We start from the raw sequence: 12529 nt of genomic DNA, 5'->3' as shown, positions 1-12529 counted from the left end.
AAAGCTGAGACTGGCCCGAACCTGCTCTTTTTATTTAAAACAGGAGAACAAAGCCGCTGAGAGCTCTTCCCTCTCTTACAAGTTCTTGAAAGCAGTTCTTTGCTCTGTTATCCACTCCTCAAATGTTCTTGCCTGGGGATTGAGCTTCTGGGTCAAGGAGACATCCCGGTCTGGCTTCATGTGGTAGAAACGGAACATGTTGGCTAGCTCCTCAGCACCAGGAAAGCCCAGCATCTTGTAGGATTCAAGTGATATCTGTACCAAGAAAGTTCACTAATCAGCCAAGAACTATATGTGTTGCAGTGGCTGCAGGCAAGTGTGTTCTGCATTGGATGCCAGAGCCTAAGCTGCTACCCTCTGAAGGGTCCTCTGGGCAACAGAGGATGTAGAAAGCCAGTCCCACCCTATAAGACTTCTGCATAATCACAATTCCAATGTGAAGTAACCATCTTATCAACCTTCTCGTAGCCTGTCCCACCCTGCTCAATGAAGATCCCATTGCAAGAGTTCATTCTACAAACCAGGTGCCAGACTGGAAGCGCTGCCCTGTGGCTGACTGCTGGCATTCCTGAGTAAGCAAAAGTCCTGATGGAACTCTAGGAGGGGGCACCTTCACCTCTGAGACAACTGGAAGGGAGAGGAAGTCTTAGGGAGGCCTTCAGAATGTCAGGGCTGCTCTAAAAAGAGAAGAAAGGAAAGGTCTTGTGCATCAGGCAGCACAAGTGAGATGAAGTTGTCCTGCTCACTTAGCATAGGTGTGGCTCTTTCAATAGCAACACTGCCAAAGATGAATGCTGACAAAGAGGAGCTAGGTCATCCTTGCAGCGTGCAGACAAAAAGGACCACATCAATGCAGAGTCCAGGAAAAAAGAAAAAACATGCAGTGGGAGAAATATTTTTAATTATAGATGCCAGTGCATTTTGCATGTGTCATCAGGGGATCCAGTAAAACTAATCCCCTGATGAAGCTATGTCCAAAATGTGTTGGGATCTGTAATTCCAAATAAAACATTTGTTTTTTCTCTCTCCCTATCCTTGCAGCATGCCCCTCCTATGCCTGGAGAGATGATTTTGGCCTCAACCAGATTGAACCAGCTAATGGAGGGGAAGCATGCCTTTCAAAGAGACATACCAGCAAGGTATCTGGGCTAGAGTGTTGGACTAGGATCTGGGAGACCAAGGTGTGAATCCCCACACTGGCATTGAAGCTTACAGGGTGACCTTAGGCCAGTCAAACGCTCTCAACCCAGACTCCCTTTCAGGATACAGTGGAATAGAGAACGATGCTATAAGCCACTTTGGACCTATATTGGGTAGAAAGGTGAGGTGTAAATGAATGATTGCAGGACTAAGCCCACTAGGGATGCTAATTATAGTAAGCCACAAATTTGAGAGAGTTGCAGGAAATGCTGGCAAATATGTTTATAGCAAGGAAGATCTTTTGGAAAGGGACCGCCAAGAAGCTTTACAGCCCTGTTATGACCAGTCTCCCTTTAAACCATCTATCAGGGGTGTCACACAAATGGAAGAGGGAACATACATACAGAAACTGCTATTATGAGAGGCTGTTGGGCTTTGTGCCTGTTTAGGAAAAGGCAGCTGAAGGAGACACACATTTGTTGACTGTGAGAAGCCCAAAGATTTCTAGCTACTGGAATTCTCTTTGCTGTCACGGGGGGGGGGGGGGGAGACATGTTGGTCTGTAGAAGAAGAGCAAGATTCGGGTCCAGTAGCACCTTAAAGACCAACTAGATTTTCAGGGTATGAGCTTTTGAGAGGGGTGAAATATCCAGTGAGCAGCAGCTGACTTGCAGAAATATTTTGAAATACCAGATGATGCTCATGCAGCCAATTTTCTCCTCTTGTGCATTTCAAAACTATGGGACAGCGAGCCCAAATAACAATGCACATTTAAACTCGTTCACTTAATAGCATATTTTATCATCAAGGCTTTCCATGTCTTCTGTGCCCACTTGGGTGCAAAAGGATTTATATGCATGCACACACCCCTTTACAACAGGCATAGTTGTGAAGACCTTCCTCTGTGGCCTCTTACCTTAGCATCTCTGATGGTTTTCCCAGTATGTTTGGATATTAATACAGCGTACTCTGCTACAGTGAGCTTGTCCATGCTCAGACCAATGGTCTTGCCTTTGTACTTCTCTGGCTCCTTCATCAGTGTGACCACAACTGGCCCAAGGTCAGCTACTGCCATGCCATCCATTGGCACATTTCCCATTGGAAGAGCTACACAGGACAAGAAGCAGGAAGAAATGGGTCTCTCCTGTAGCCCACCATTTCAGAATGTGTCATGCTAGATACAGCCATATTGCCCTCCTGACATCTCGGTGGCTTAAGTGTACTGGCAAAAGCAGAATAGGGACAGGCCATCAACCAGAAGAAAGGGAAGATGTTTAACTCAAGTACCTGGCCACTTGTCTCTCTGCTTAGGCATCAAGCATTGCCTAGGGATTGAGTGGCCATGGCAGTGGCGAGAAAAAGCCTCTAGGCATGGTCTTAAGCATTGCCGTCAGGTCCTCTGCTATAATGCAGGTGTCGCTTCCTCACTAGGAAGGGCTGCCTGCTTGCTCAGTCAGGGCTGGAATGGCTCCTTGTCACCCCTACAACAGTGGTGAGACAGCCAAGGAAGCCTGAGCTCTGGCTAAGCAGGAGGGGGTGGTCTGAGGGAACTCTTACCCAGCTCATAGTCATCTCGATCAGAGGCCTTCCTAGGCCGGAAGACAGTCAGGAAGTTCTCAAAATAGGAGGGCACCCTGATGCAGGTCACAGGCACACCAAGGGCCTGGAAGTACTCTTCCACTCGGCCTTTGCCATCAAAGTGTGGCACTGCCAACTGGCCCCCCGTCAACTGCTTTATGTTTTCCAGGCCGCTGTACACCATGTAGCTCAAGGCCAGCTGCTTTGCCAAATCAGCCACACGCCTCCCCTGAGGACAAACCAGACCCAGAAAGCTGAGGTTCCCATCTCAGTCCTGCCCCAGGAGCCGAGTGGCTGTCTGTGGTACATTGCTGGGACGAGCGTGGGGCAAACAGCCAGCTGGGATAGTACTGAGACTGTTCCCGACTCCAACCCCAGAAGGACAGGCCAAGTAGCTCTGGGCTGTGACAGACAAAGGAAGTGCTTGATGGCCTCTCTGGCTGTGATTCCCGGGGTGACTGCATCCCTCACAACACTCTGGCCCTCCTGCCCTGCCAGTGTCCAGCCCCCCCACAGGAGCTGATGTCTGCCAAGCCTCTTCTGCCCTGCTTCAACCAGTCTGATCAGCAGCTGAAACATCTTGCCTTATGGTGCAAAGCATGAGCTGCCAATATCTGCAATTGGGCTCCCAAGGCCCAGCCCACAGGGGCTAGCTGGAAAGCTGCCCCCGCCCCAAACTGTGGTGGTTCTGCCTGGTTCCCACCTGGGCCACTTCCTGCTCTTCACTGAGGTGTTCCCAAAAATCTGTCACGAGGAAGGCTCCATCCGCCCCCCGCAGGGCCACCTCCAGGCTCTGGGCGTCCTCTAGGTCTGCCTTCACCACTTCTGCTCCCATCTTCTTCAGCTTCTGGGCTGCCTTCTGCTGTGGGTTGCGGGTGATGCCTCGCACCAGAAAGGTTGCATCTGCAAGCAGAGCCCTAGCCACAGCACCTCCCTGGGCACCTGCAGAAGTATATGCTCAATTCGCAGCTGCTTGAAGGACAGGCGAGTGCCTGTGAAGAAGGGCCTCCCTTCTGCTGAAGTGCAGAGGCACACTCTGCTTTTCCAATCTGCTTTTGGGAGTCAAAAGAGAAGGACTTTGTGCTGTCCCCTAATCTCAGGTTACAGCTACATAGTTAGGGAGCTAGATGGGTCATGACCTTTCCATTTTCTCTCTGGTCTGGAACTATCATTGCAGACTGAGATTGTTAGGAACTTCCTTCTTGCATTACACCTTCCTCTCCTTGCTCTCTTCTCGCTCCTGCCACACATGAGACTTGGACAGCCATCCTGCATCTCTGGCTGCCTAGACTAGACAAATAGAATGCTATCTCTACTCCTTTCCTGTGCTCAGAGTTGTTGTAATAGTGATGAAGTGGTTGGGCTGCAAATCAGCACTCTGCTGGTTCAGATCCCATTACTGCCATGAGCTCAATAGGTGGCCTTAGGTAAGCCACTTCTCTCAGCCCAGCTCCCCAGTTATATTATGGGGATAATAATACACTGACTTTGTTCACTGATGAGTGGGGCACTAATCTGTCTAGAAGAGCGGTATATAAGCACAGTTGTTAATAACATTCAGTTTCAATTTATAACATTCAGTTTATTGTAGTTGTTGCAATAAAGAACTCCTGTTTCTTTTCTGAAGCTTAAACCAGGCTCCATGTGCAAGTTTGTTTCTCAGCATGCACTCTGCACTCAGAGACCCACATGCTTGGCTGAATCTATTCTGCTACTCTGCTAACAAGGGGTTCCTTACCTGTCACACCAAATACCACAATCACTTTTTTGTCTGCCATCTGTAGGGATCAAAAGGAAGCAGCTCCTTTGGAAAAAAAAGGGGGAAGAGAATGAAGATTAACTAGATGTTGTTAGATCCTCAAAGAGATTCAAAGATACGTACTCAAATCACAGACCTTCATGTGGGTTAACTAGTTGGGAGTAACCACCTCCGCTCCTTTCCCTATTTGCCCTTCTCCTCTGGATCCCCACTTTATACACAAACCCAGGCTGGGCAAAATGTAGCCACTTACCACACTCATAGGAGTTAAGGGAAATGAATAGATAAAGAAATAGGGAACAAAAGCCACACAATACCTTTGATTAAGACCAACCAAATGACACATAAGAGAGCGTGAACATTTGCGTTTGTTAGAACTCTTCTTCAGGTTGGATGTTTCAAAAAGAAGATAGCCTTCCCACAACTAGCAGCCATGATGGTTTTTCTGGACAAAATTGAATGGAACAATTTCAAATGTGCAAATCAGAACATGATCTGGTTGACCATGTTCAAGTTGATTTATATTTTGCAAACAATATTTTTAGAAGTGTCCCAAGCAACAAATACTTGGACTGAAATATTTTATTGGTGGGGGGAATCAAGTCTGACTTAAATATTACAAACAAACAGCTTAATGTGGTTAATGTGGAATAAAACTTGTACAAAATGTAAAAACAGTATAGCAGATGCTTAACTTGCACTGCTTATATTTAAGGGGGGGGGGGAGAATCCAAATTTATTTAAATTCATTGACACATGTATTTTAGCACACTCAAAGAACTGTGCATGATATGCCATGGATGAGTTTACTCAAGAATCTTTTTTTATAGAATTTAATTCTCTTCCATGGAGGTCACTAGAGCACCTTCTTCACTGTCTCTCCGTTTCTCTGTGGCATCACTTGCACTGATAATTTCATATTCAATTGGGGAGTGCAGTATTTTTTCCACGATGTGAAAAGAGGCATCTATTTATTCATATTAAACATTTATACGCTCCTTTTCTTCCTTATGAAGACCCAAACCAGCTTACAGCATTGTTCTCCTCTCCTCCATTTTATTTTCACAACTACCACCCTGTGAAGTAGGTGAGGCTGAGACAGAGTAACCTAAGCACATGGACTCGCCAGCCCTCCTGATCACGGTCACAAACAAGCCGCAGCGACGGGAAGCCCGGGCTTGGCCTGACGCCTGACCTGCAAGATCAGCTGCCGTGGAAAGAACTCTTGGCGGGCGCGGGAAGGAGTCTGGTTTGGCTGGGCCACCGCAGGAGGAGTCGAGGGCCCCACCTCGGTCTGCTCTAGCACAGCTCGTCCCAGCAAGAGCGGTCGCACGGCGGTGATGGTGGGATAACGAGCCAGGTATCCGGTCGACGATCTTTCCCAGAAGGAGCGGAAGCACCCCTCCCCTTCAGCACGCCGCAACTGACGTCGCACGCACGCAACCCTCATGCATATTCAATAAGCGATGGAAGCGTCACAGAGGCGGGGGCGGGGCTTTCCCGGCGTGGATCTCGTACTGCTAGTTGGGTCCGGCCAAGGAGCTGACCGGAAGTACCGCTGGGAGGGCCCAAAGAAGACGCGGGAGCGGAAGTGGAAGAGGCAGGTGAGCGGGGGGCGCCCCCTTGCGCCAGAGGGGGGCAGGGGAGGTAGAATGCCCCTACGGATGGAGGCTCCATTCCCGGTCTCTTTCGAGGAGGTGTTGGCCGGCGGGCGCGAAACGCCCCCGCGCCCCGGTCCCTGTGTGGTGGAGCGTCGCTCGCTCGGAGCCCTTGCGGAGCGTGGGCTGCCTGCCTGCTGGGGGCCCTACAGCCAGGCCAGCGTGGGGGCTTGTTTTGGGCGGGGGCTTCGAGGCTGGCGGGCTGACTCACGTGGCGAGAGGTGCCGCAAGCGCTGGCCTCGGCGCTGCTTGGCTTTGCGCCCCGTTAGGCTTAGCGGGAATCTCCGGAGCTTGTCCGGCCCTTGGACGCCTACTGCTGGTTTCAGGCACGCTGTTGAGGCCAAGCACAGGCTGTCCCGGGCCCTGAGGATTGCGGCGGCCCGGGAGGGGATGGCGGCCGGTGCCGAGCCGCTCCTGCGCTGCGTCGGCGGCGCCCTGGTGACTTGGCAGGAGCGGCGGCGTAGGCTGCCCTGAGCAGAGAGGGCAGCGCTTCCGCTGGGTGAGCGCCTGCCTGGCTGCGATGCTGCCTGGATGGGCTTTGGAGGGGGGAGGGGGGCTGGCGTCGCACTGCGCGTTCGACTTCCAACTGCCCCCAAAGGCATGCTGTGAGTGTGCGAAACACAGCATCCTTGTTCCGGGCTGTCCGAGTGGCTGGCATCACCGAGCTGGTCTCAAAGGGGCTTTGTCCTCCTCTGCTCATTTAATCTGACGCGCTCGTCATGCCCCAAGTTGGCTGTCCGACAGCCAACCGCATCACCCTGGCATCTCCCCTGCTTGTTGCTGGCCTCTCCCCCCCATGGAAGACGGCTGTGATGCATGGCTGCAGAGCAAACTGCTGGAATGGCCGGGATCCTCGCTGTGCTAGTAGGCCCCATCCTGGCAGGGAATTTGCTCCTTCAGCATCAGGATGTGCACCTGGCCTTGCTCTGTGCAGAGGCTTTACTTTCTCTTTTGTAGGTGGGTTTGATTACTATCAGGTAAGGGCCTGGCCACTGAATGCTGCATGGCGCTTGTCCAGGTCTGGCCTTTTATATGCTGGTCTTTTAATGCCTTTTACATGTGCTTGGCATGGTTGCAAGGAGCCCCTCTGAAAGCCAAGACAGCTAGTTTTATGGCCCTGGGTTGGTTTTAATGGCTGGGTCTTGTCATGATAATTTCATTATTCATATTGTAAGCAGGAATCTGAAGAGGCAGCAAAGAAACCTCCTCCTACTTAAATAAATAAATAAGGCCGACTTCTGCATCTGTGTGGCTGGCCTGACCTCTTTCTGATCAGGACCCAAAAAGAAGCTGAGAGAGACCTGTAGGGGACCAGCAAGAGCACAATGCCATCGGAGGTGACAGAAGGGTTGGAAGAGACTGAGAGCCTCTCTTATGAGGAACTGGAAGAGGATGGCAGCGTCAGGTGAGTGCTCCTTGAATCTGTGCTTGGGAGGGGATGTGGACCTCGAGGCTGGTAGTGATAGTCTTATGCCAGGGTGTACCTAGGTGACAGAATTGCTCAAATTAGATCCTGTGGTTTGAGGCAAGTTGAAGGCTTCTGCCCCAACCATAGAAACCTTTGAAAATGGCACTTTTACCAAGCCCAGAAGCAATGGTCTGCTTCAAGCAGGATGCTGAGACTGCTGGTGCTTGTTCTGGGATTGAATTCTCGCACTCTTTTCCAAGGAAGGATTCTTACCCGAACCCTTCTCACTTAGCCATAGGTATAGGCAGGCATAAACTGGCTCCACCTCAAGGTGGTTGTCGAGGGGCAAAGGGAGCCCAGTTCATGTATTTGTTCTTATGAAAGACATTAACTAGCCAACTTGAGCAGGCATGTTGGGCACTCTTACCGAGTTCTGTTGCCTGGGAAGGTGGTCATAGTAAGGTGATCTCTAAGTTTTGGAGCGCTTGGCTGCTCCTCACAAGCTCTCATGGCCCTGATCCTCTGTGGAAAGCTCATCGGGAGTACTTCCTATACTCTTACCCAGCAGGTTTCCTTTCTGGAACAGGCATCGGTCAAGACTATCTTGGGATGCAGGCCCTCTCCTTTAGGGGGGATTGGATAAGAGGACTGACTGGGCTCCTTAATTGCCTCAAGGGCAGTTTCTGGCCCTGCCCTCTTGGGTGGTGAATGGTTTCCTGTTGCTTTCCAGCATCCTGTTCCTCCACAGCATCCTTCAAGAATCTCTTATGGGGTGCCAGGCTTCGTCTGCCTGCATAGCTCTTTGTGAGTGCATCATGGGGCTTACCGATGGGGCAACTTCTTCCTCTCTCCTTATGTGGTGCTTTTAATAGGGAGTTTGTAGCCTGAGTTTGGAATGAGGGCAGGAGAGAGTGTTGCCATGTGGTGCCTTCCATCTTGGCAGTCCTCTTAAGGGCTTCTGGCAGGGCCTGGTTGATGCTGGTGCAGAACCAAGAGGCACATGAACCTATGGTTTGAGGCCAGTTGAAGGCTTCTGCCCCAACTGCAGAAACCTTTGGAAATGGCTCTTTTGCCAAGACCAGAGGCAATGTTCTGCTGTCAAGCAGGACACTGGGAGGGCTGGCGCTTATGCTGTGCTAGAAAACAAAAACCTGTTATGTCAGAAAACAATCACACAGAATTAGGACTGACAAGGCTCACAACCTAGCATGTCTGCTTTTGGGCCTGGTATTAATACATTTCTGATGATGCTTATTCATGGGAACCCTGTTGGAAGGGAAAACCAAACCCCAAATCACTGATAGAGTTGATGTGTCTGCTGTCAAGCTGTTGAAAGTGAGTAGCAAAATATATATGCATGCACACAACGACTGCATATATCATCCTTATAGATGGCCATGATGCATGAACCAGTTAAATCCAGCTGCTTCTCTTCTGTCACTTCTCAATACTAGCTCTCACCCCGCTTTTAACACACGTTTTTGTCTCTCTCCACAGCCCCTCAGACCTATCAGAACTGCTCAAGGAAGGGACCAAGGAGTCACATGATCAGGCAGAGAACACTCAGTTTGTCAAAGACTTCCTGAAAGGAAAAATCAAGAGGGAGCTTTTCAAGGTGCGTCTTGTTCCATTTGCACGATCCTCCAGCTGCGCAGGATAGCTAGTATGTCAGGGGCGTCAGCCACATTTTATAATTAAAGCCGAACTCAAGAGTGGCAGAAGAGCTTAACAAAGAGCCAGTATTAGAAAGAATGTGTACAACTGAAAATATGGAGCTTAATATGACTCATAATTGACAGGTTAATAATCTGTAAAATTTCTGCAACCCTGATTATGGTATTAGAAAGTGACTCCTACCAGGTCCCACAATGCGTCATATACAATGGGTGAGATTGTTTTCGTGCATGGGAATAAAACTGTGCATGGTTTTGCCTTTGGGATTACTGGCAGCCACTCATGTTCTGTGATATCCATTTCTGTAAAGCGTCTCCAAGAAATCTTTTAGTCCCATTTAAAAAATCTTTGCCTGCCATTCCCTTTGCATGCAAAACAGAAATGTTCAGGTTGTCTGTACAGAGACCCGAACTGAAGCGGAGGATGCTTTTATAATGGAAATAATGTCTAAGAGGGTGATTTTATAGTAGAAATATTACAATGCTAATTGTATGTCTTGTCTTGTTTCTACTGCACTGTTTTGTACCCTGCCAATCTACCCTCAGTATTGCTTATGGTCTATCGTGCCTTCGGCAGTTTTCTACCTTCATTATTTTCTAATTTTTGCAATTGGAGTGATATTGCATTGTTTATTGGATATTTTATGCTATTGGAAATGTTTTCTACATTTCATAATCTGCCTTAAGTCTTGGTGAGAAAGGCAGGCTATAACTGAAGCAAACAAATAAATATTCTAAACATCCCCCCCTCCCCAGGCTTTACCTTCATTTCATGTGTAACTTTCATGTTCTGTTAAAAAGGATTCAGTTTGTATTTGGTTCTGTAGAGTGCCGGTCTTGGGTTTCCTCTCTAGCAAGGACCTCTGCAAAATCCTGGTTCTGCCAGCTGAGCAGCTTCATCTATGGCTGCTCTGGAAAGTCTGGGGCAATGAAGAGTGGCTGAGTCCAGAGAAGTGCTAGCCAGGCAGAGGCCAGGAATCCAGACTGTAGCAGGTTGGCAGCCTGCTGGGCCAGGGACTGCCCAGCTTCAAAATCCTCCAGCAAAATTCTTTGAGGGCATTCTGAAGCAGGCTCTAATCTGCTACTGCTGGGCAGGCAGGGGATTAGGGGTGGGAGGGCATATGCGCCTAGCTGATCCCAAGCAAAAAAGACTAGGGGGAGGGGCTTTCAGCAGGACTGGGTAAAGGCGGGGAGGGCAAAGTATGGGAATGAGGACTGAGCCTTCTGGCTGTGCTAGAGGGGCATGAGGGCGCTTTCCTTGGTTGTTGGTTTGGACTGTAATCCCGTTAAACGGTTTCTTCAGGGAAGAGTCCTTGGCAGGGCAGGGGGCAAGGGCCAGTGTGCAGGCTCAGCCCCTCACAATGCTTCGGCTTCATTGCAGCTCGGCACAGTGGCACTGTTCTTCACGTACTCTGCTCTAGAGGAGGAAATGGAACGCAACAAGGACCACCCGGCATTTATGCCTCTCTATTTCCCACTCGAGCTACACCGGAAGGAGGCCCTGGAGAAAGACCTGGAGTATTTCTACGGAGAAGGCTGGCAGGGGAAAATCCAGTGCTCAGAGGCAGCCCAGCGCTATGTGGACCGGATCCATCATATCGGGCAGCATGAGCCAGAGCTGCTAGTGGCTCATGCCTATACCCGCTACATGGGGGACCTCTCTGGGGGGCAGGTGCTTAAGAAAGTGGCCCAGCGGGCACTGAAGCTGCCCAGCACCGGAGAAGGGGTCCAGTTTTATGTCTTTGAGAACATTTCCAATCCCCAGCAGTTCAAACAGTTCTACAGAGCCCGACTGAATGCCCTGGACTTGGACAAGGGGACCAAGGAGCGGATTGTCGAGGAGGCCAACAAGGCCTTTGAGTTCAACATGCAGGTATGGAGCAGGGCCATAGTGGCTGGAGCCCATGTGCGCAATATTCATTGCAGAGAAGTCCCCACCTCTGTCGGGTTGGTGGTGGTGCTGCATCTTCTGGGTATTTCTTGGGGCCGGAATTACTACTATGAATTTGAGGGGGAGAGGATAGTGGTGCCATTGTGGGACCTGGGCCAGCATTCCTCTCCCCCCCCCCCCCAGTACAATTTCAGCTTCATGTGTCCCAGGGAGGCTGGCTGCAAGGCTGGATCCGTCAGCCTCGTGCAATCAGGATATTTATTAAAACATTTCTCCACTTTCCTCACCACCTAGAGCAATGCAAGGCATATGTTGCAAAACTGGGGAATCTCTAGCCCCCAGAAGTGCTAGCCTAGTGCCCAGGGTGAAATGGGCCCACTTTCCACCTCTCCTTTGCCTTCCTTGGCTCACTTCCAAGGCATAGGGAGCAACATGAGCCTCAGCACTTTACAAAAATTAGAGGGCAGTGGCACTTGCTGCTAGGGCACTGTCATTTCTTGTGCAAAGTTCCCACTCCATTTATGATTGATCTTTTCAAGTTCTGGGTTTTATGCTTTATGCCTGGGCGTCTCAGGCCCAGTGGTCCACAGTTTCAGAGTAGTTTTGCTGCAACAATACCCCACAGTCCACCTAGCTTGATCATTTGGGGTGTGTTGGAGACTGCTGAAGTCTGCTGTGATGGCTCCCCCAAACTTGCTGGCTGATGGTAGCTGGAGCTCATCTGGGTTGGAAGGCGAAGGGAAAAAAGTAGGGTCCCTAGAGGGCAGAAAATAAAATGCCATGCATGGCTCCTCCTTGGTCCTCTGGCTCATGGGGCCTTTAACCTTTTCTGCAGGTTTTTGACGAACTGGACAAGATTGGGGCTTTGCTAACAGAAGAAGTCCAAGATGGTGGCCTCCGACTGCATGACGGACAAGGAGACCTGCGCAAATGCCCCTATTACGCTGCTAAGCTTGGTGGGTTTCCTCCTCCTGCGCCTCCCCCCCAGCTTGTTGGCTTCTGCCACTTTTGGTGGCTAACGGTGCTTTCCTTCTTTTCTCCCTACCCACAGCTGGCAGCAGCGAGGGCACTGGCTGCCCCTACCATCTTGCTCTGGCCCTGCTGAAGCAGCCCCCTGTGCAGCTGGCTCTGGCTGCCTGCCTGGCTGTAGCAGCAGGGGTGGCCGCCTGGTACGTGATGTGAGGTGCTCTGGAGCAGTGGCTCTGCTGCCCTCCCCAGCCATGGAAGGAGATGCCTGCATTTGTTTGGCAGGACTGCTACTTCTTCCCACACGGTTGAGCTACAGAATTAAAACCCAAATGCACAATGAACTGACTCTTGCCTCTGAGGAAGGTATGCAATAACAACCTAGTGATGGTATCCCCCCCCTCCCCCAGCTGCTATGCATAGATCACAGCTCTTCCCAGGTGGGAAATGCTGAGG

The 12529-nt window shown here is 50.3% G+C and overlaps 2 protein-coding genes across 6 annotated transcripts; one reads left to right on the top strand and one right to left on the bottom strand.

Annotated features, from left to right (window-relative positions):
* Positions 1-15: 15 nt before the first annotated feature.
* On the bottom strand, positions 16-5884 carry NMRAL1 (NmrA like redox sensor 1). 3 transcript variants are annotated; one of them, XM_054992519.1, is made up of 6 exons: positions 5673-5884; positions 4457-4922; positions 3422-3660; positions 2698-2947; positions 2057-2247; positions 16-255 (listed from the first exon to the last, which is right to left on the bottom strand). In XM_054992519.1, the coding sequence occupies exons 2-6, from the start codon at positions 4494-4496 to the stop codon at positions 76-78; spliced, it is 900 nt and encodes a 299-aa protein (XP_054848494.1). In that variant the 5' UTR covers positions 4497-4922; positions 5673-5884; the 3' UTR covers positions 16-75. The 3 variants fall into 3 exon arrangements, with proteins under 3 accessions (XP_054848494.1, XP_054848493.1, XP_054848495.1); XM_054992518.1 differs by having other exon boundaries at positions 4457-4522; XM_054992520.1 differs by lacking the exon at positions 5673-5884 and having other exon boundaries at positions 3422-3767; positions 4457-5664.
* Positions 5885-5973: 89 nt separating this feature from the next.
* HMOX2 (heme oxygenase 2) lies at positions 5974-12417 on the top strand. Of its 3 annotated transcripts, none has more exons than XM_054992515.1 (6): positions 5974-6081; positions 7314-7540; positions 9041-9158; positions 10598-11089; positions 11943-12063; positions 12159-12417. In XM_054992515.1, the coding sequence occupies exons 2-6, from the start codon at positions 7461-7463 to the stop codon at positions 12287-12289; spliced, it is 942 nt and encodes a 313-aa protein (XP_054848490.1). In that variant the 5' UTR covers positions 5974-6081; positions 7314-7460; the 3' UTR covers positions 12290-12417. The 3 variants fall into 3 exon arrangements, with proteins under 3 accessions (XP_054848490.1, XP_054848492.1, XP_054848491.1); XM_054992517.1 differs by having other exon boundaries at positions 5993-6081; positions 7412-7540; XM_054992516.1 differs by lacking the exon at positions 5974-6081 and adding an exon at positions 6100-6634.
* Positions 12418-12529: the final 112 nt, after the last annotated feature.

The sequence above is a fragment of the Eublepharis macularius genome, chromosome 12 (genome assembly GCF_028583425.1).
Source record: "Eublepharis macularius isolate TG4126 chromosome 12, MPM_Emac_v1.0, whole genome shotgun sequence".
NCBI lineage: Eukaryota > Metazoa > Chordata > Lepidosauria > Squamata > Eublepharidae > Eublepharis > Eublepharis macularius.
This window is presented reverse-complemented; position numbering and strand designations above follow the sequence as displayed.